At 42.8% G+C, this 2,520-nt stretch overlaps 1 protein-coding gene across 2 annotated transcripts in view; it reads right to left on the bottom strand.

The window, feature by feature from the left end:
• The window catches only part of LOC119592718 (zinc finger and SCAN domain-containing protein 2-like), a 34,693-nt gene that overhangs the window by 9,554 nt on the left and 22,619 nt on the right, over positions 1–2,520 (bottom strand). Inside the window, exon 6 of one of the 2 annotated variants that reach the window (XM_037941655.1) lies at positions 139–2,110. The exons of the other annotated variant lie outside the window; for it this stretch is intronic. Within the exon in view, the coding sequence (XP_037797583.1) occupies positions 386–2,110 (1,725 nt within the window). The 3' untranslated portion in view covers positions 139–385. Of the gene's footprint in view, positions 1–138; positions 2,111–2,520 lie in introns of those variants that run through there. 2 annotated transcript variants of the gene reach the window in all.

Below are 2,520 nucleotides of genomic sequence, written 5' to 3'. Positions count from 1 at the left end.
TTTCCTTTATCTGAGAAAAATAAAACCTATCTGTGAAATCACATATATTTTGTAGTACTTTTTTCATTTTCCTCTTCTTTCCTCCAACGGACATTTGTTTCGTAATGAAAAATATTTAGGAAAAAATGAAATGCATCAAGAAATTCTTGCTATATTTCCGAATGAACATTTTTCATTATATACAATACAGTTTACAATATCCAAATGTTACTTTGTACTTGGGTTAAAAATAATGTGTAACTTACTTTTGGTCATTACTGTAGATGTATCCCTTAACATGAGATACTAGACATAACAACCTGCTGTTAAGATATTCATAAAAGTTTCCAAAAATAAAAATATAATAATCATCATAAGTTTTAGAAAACTGAAAGACTCTGGGATCTCATTCAACTAGTTCCACATAAATGACCTGCATGTCTCCTTGGTCGTTTGCAACATCATGTTGCTGTTCCTTGTCCAATTCCTGTGAGAGGGCCTGCACCATCTGCAAGGAGGCCTCACTTTGTACCACATGCACAACATGGCCATCTTCCCCAACCTCTGTGATAAGCTGTGCACCCTCCTCCCCCCCACCTGTGACTACCTGAACATCGAGATTTTGATTTCCAGATTCTCCAAGGATTGCCTCAGTGGCTGCATTCAAAGAATCTGGCAGGGCCGATCTAAAGTAACGCCTCGTTCTGTGGTGCAGCCCATGGGTGCGAGCTAAATGTGTGGTTAGCTCAGAAGGACGGCTGAAGGCTGCTCCACATGAATTACAAGCATGAGGCCGTTCACCTGTATGAGTGCGCCTGTGGTAAGTCAGATCTCCAGCCTTGAAATAGGCCCTGCCACAAAATTCACACTTGTAACGTCTCTCATTGGTATGTGTAGCAGTATGACGCTGAAGCTCATTTCTTGTAATGTATGCTTTCCCACATGTCTGACACACAAAACGTGAATAGTGCTCCCGCAAATGGTGGCGTTTCACATGCTCAGAGAGCTTGCCTGGATTGAAGAATGACTCACCACAATAGGAACACTCACTCTTGTGCTGTTTGGTGTGCTTCTCATTAACATGTGCAGCAAGGAGATACTTACTCATTTGTTTCCCACAGTATGTGCACTTTACGAGTTCTGCATGACGACTGGACTTGTGCTGGGCCAGTTCTCGCCCAGAGTGGAATTTTTCCCCACATTTTGTGCAGCGTATATTTCGAGCCAATCCCAGTTGATCAGGGTGTCGAACAAGGACGTGTGTAAAGAGTGCGTTGATGGACTTTGCAATATGAGAGCAATGCTGACAACGAAAAGTAACAGTATCATGGTGTGTATTATTGCAATGGCTCCTCAAGTGGTGGAATTTTGCAAACTGCTGAGGGCATAATGGGCACTGTATTGCCCCTGTAGTGTGGGTTTCTGTGTGATCAAGAAGTGAATCATTAGACTGAAACTTCAAATAGCAGATCTTACACTTGAACATTGGTTTTTCACCATGACTCCGCTGCATGTGGCGCTTCATGGCCATTTTTGACTTGAACTTCTTCTGGCAGTGAGTGCACTCATTACTGTCATCCTGCACAGATGATCCACTGAGAGCATCAGCTAAAGATGCTGCACCACCTTCATCTTGCTTGTTGGCAGCCTGCAATGACACTTCTGCCTGGTGTGTCAGCATGTGAGAGCAATAGTCTCCCACATTCAAAAAAGAATGCCTACACACCACACACATAAAGGCTGTAGGAATTTCAGCATGTGCACCATTCAGGTGAGCAGTAAAAGCTCCTGCATCAGTGAAGCACTCAGAACAAGCTGGACAAAGAAAACTTGGCCCATGAACACGAAGTACATGTCCACCTAGCTGGCGAAAAGTGCGGAAACGCATGTCACACAGAGCACATGCACGGACCAGAGCTTCAGGATGGTACTCGGCAACATGGCGCTCAATGTCTCCAAAGGGAATGACCCCACACAAGTCACAGGGTCTGTAGCTTGCAGGACGGCGGCGGCGCAGGCGGGTTCCTTCAGAGGGGTCGAAAACAGTGACAGCACCATGAGCTGCCCCTTCGGGACACTTGCTGGCAGGGCTATTGTCCACTAATCCGATGGTGACCACGCCCACATCCCCCTGTAACATACACACCACCTCACTGCCATGACACAAAATTCCACTCTTGTAGTAATGCACATAACGTTGTAATTGACTCTAAACTGACACCTCTTCATTTGAGTGTCCTGCTATGAAGTTGGGAGTCTTCTATGGATCTAATTTATATTCAAAATGATTCTAAGTTGAAAATGTCCATTCAAATAAATTTAAGAAATGTGAACCTTTGTATATGCCAGCAACCTTACTGCTGTGATAAAACTTTCAAAACCAGATATTCCATATTTTAAAATGAATTGTAACCCGGCAAAAATAACTCAAAATAATAAGCAAACAAGTCTGTAACAAGATTAAGAAAATCAAAAACTGTTACACCCATATCACAGTTATCTTGCCAAACAATTTTTCTTTTTTATCTTATTTTTTAACTG

This window comes from Penaeus monodon, chromosome 30 (genome assembly GCF_015228065.2).
Source record: "Penaeus monodon isolate SGIC_2016 chromosome 30, NSTDA_Pmon_1, whole genome shotgun sequence".
NCBI classification, from domain to species: domain Eukaryota; kingdom Metazoa; phylum Arthropoda; class Malacostraca; order Decapoda; family Penaeidae; genus Penaeus; species Penaeus monodon.
This window is presented reverse-complemented; position numbering and strand designations above follow the sequence as displayed.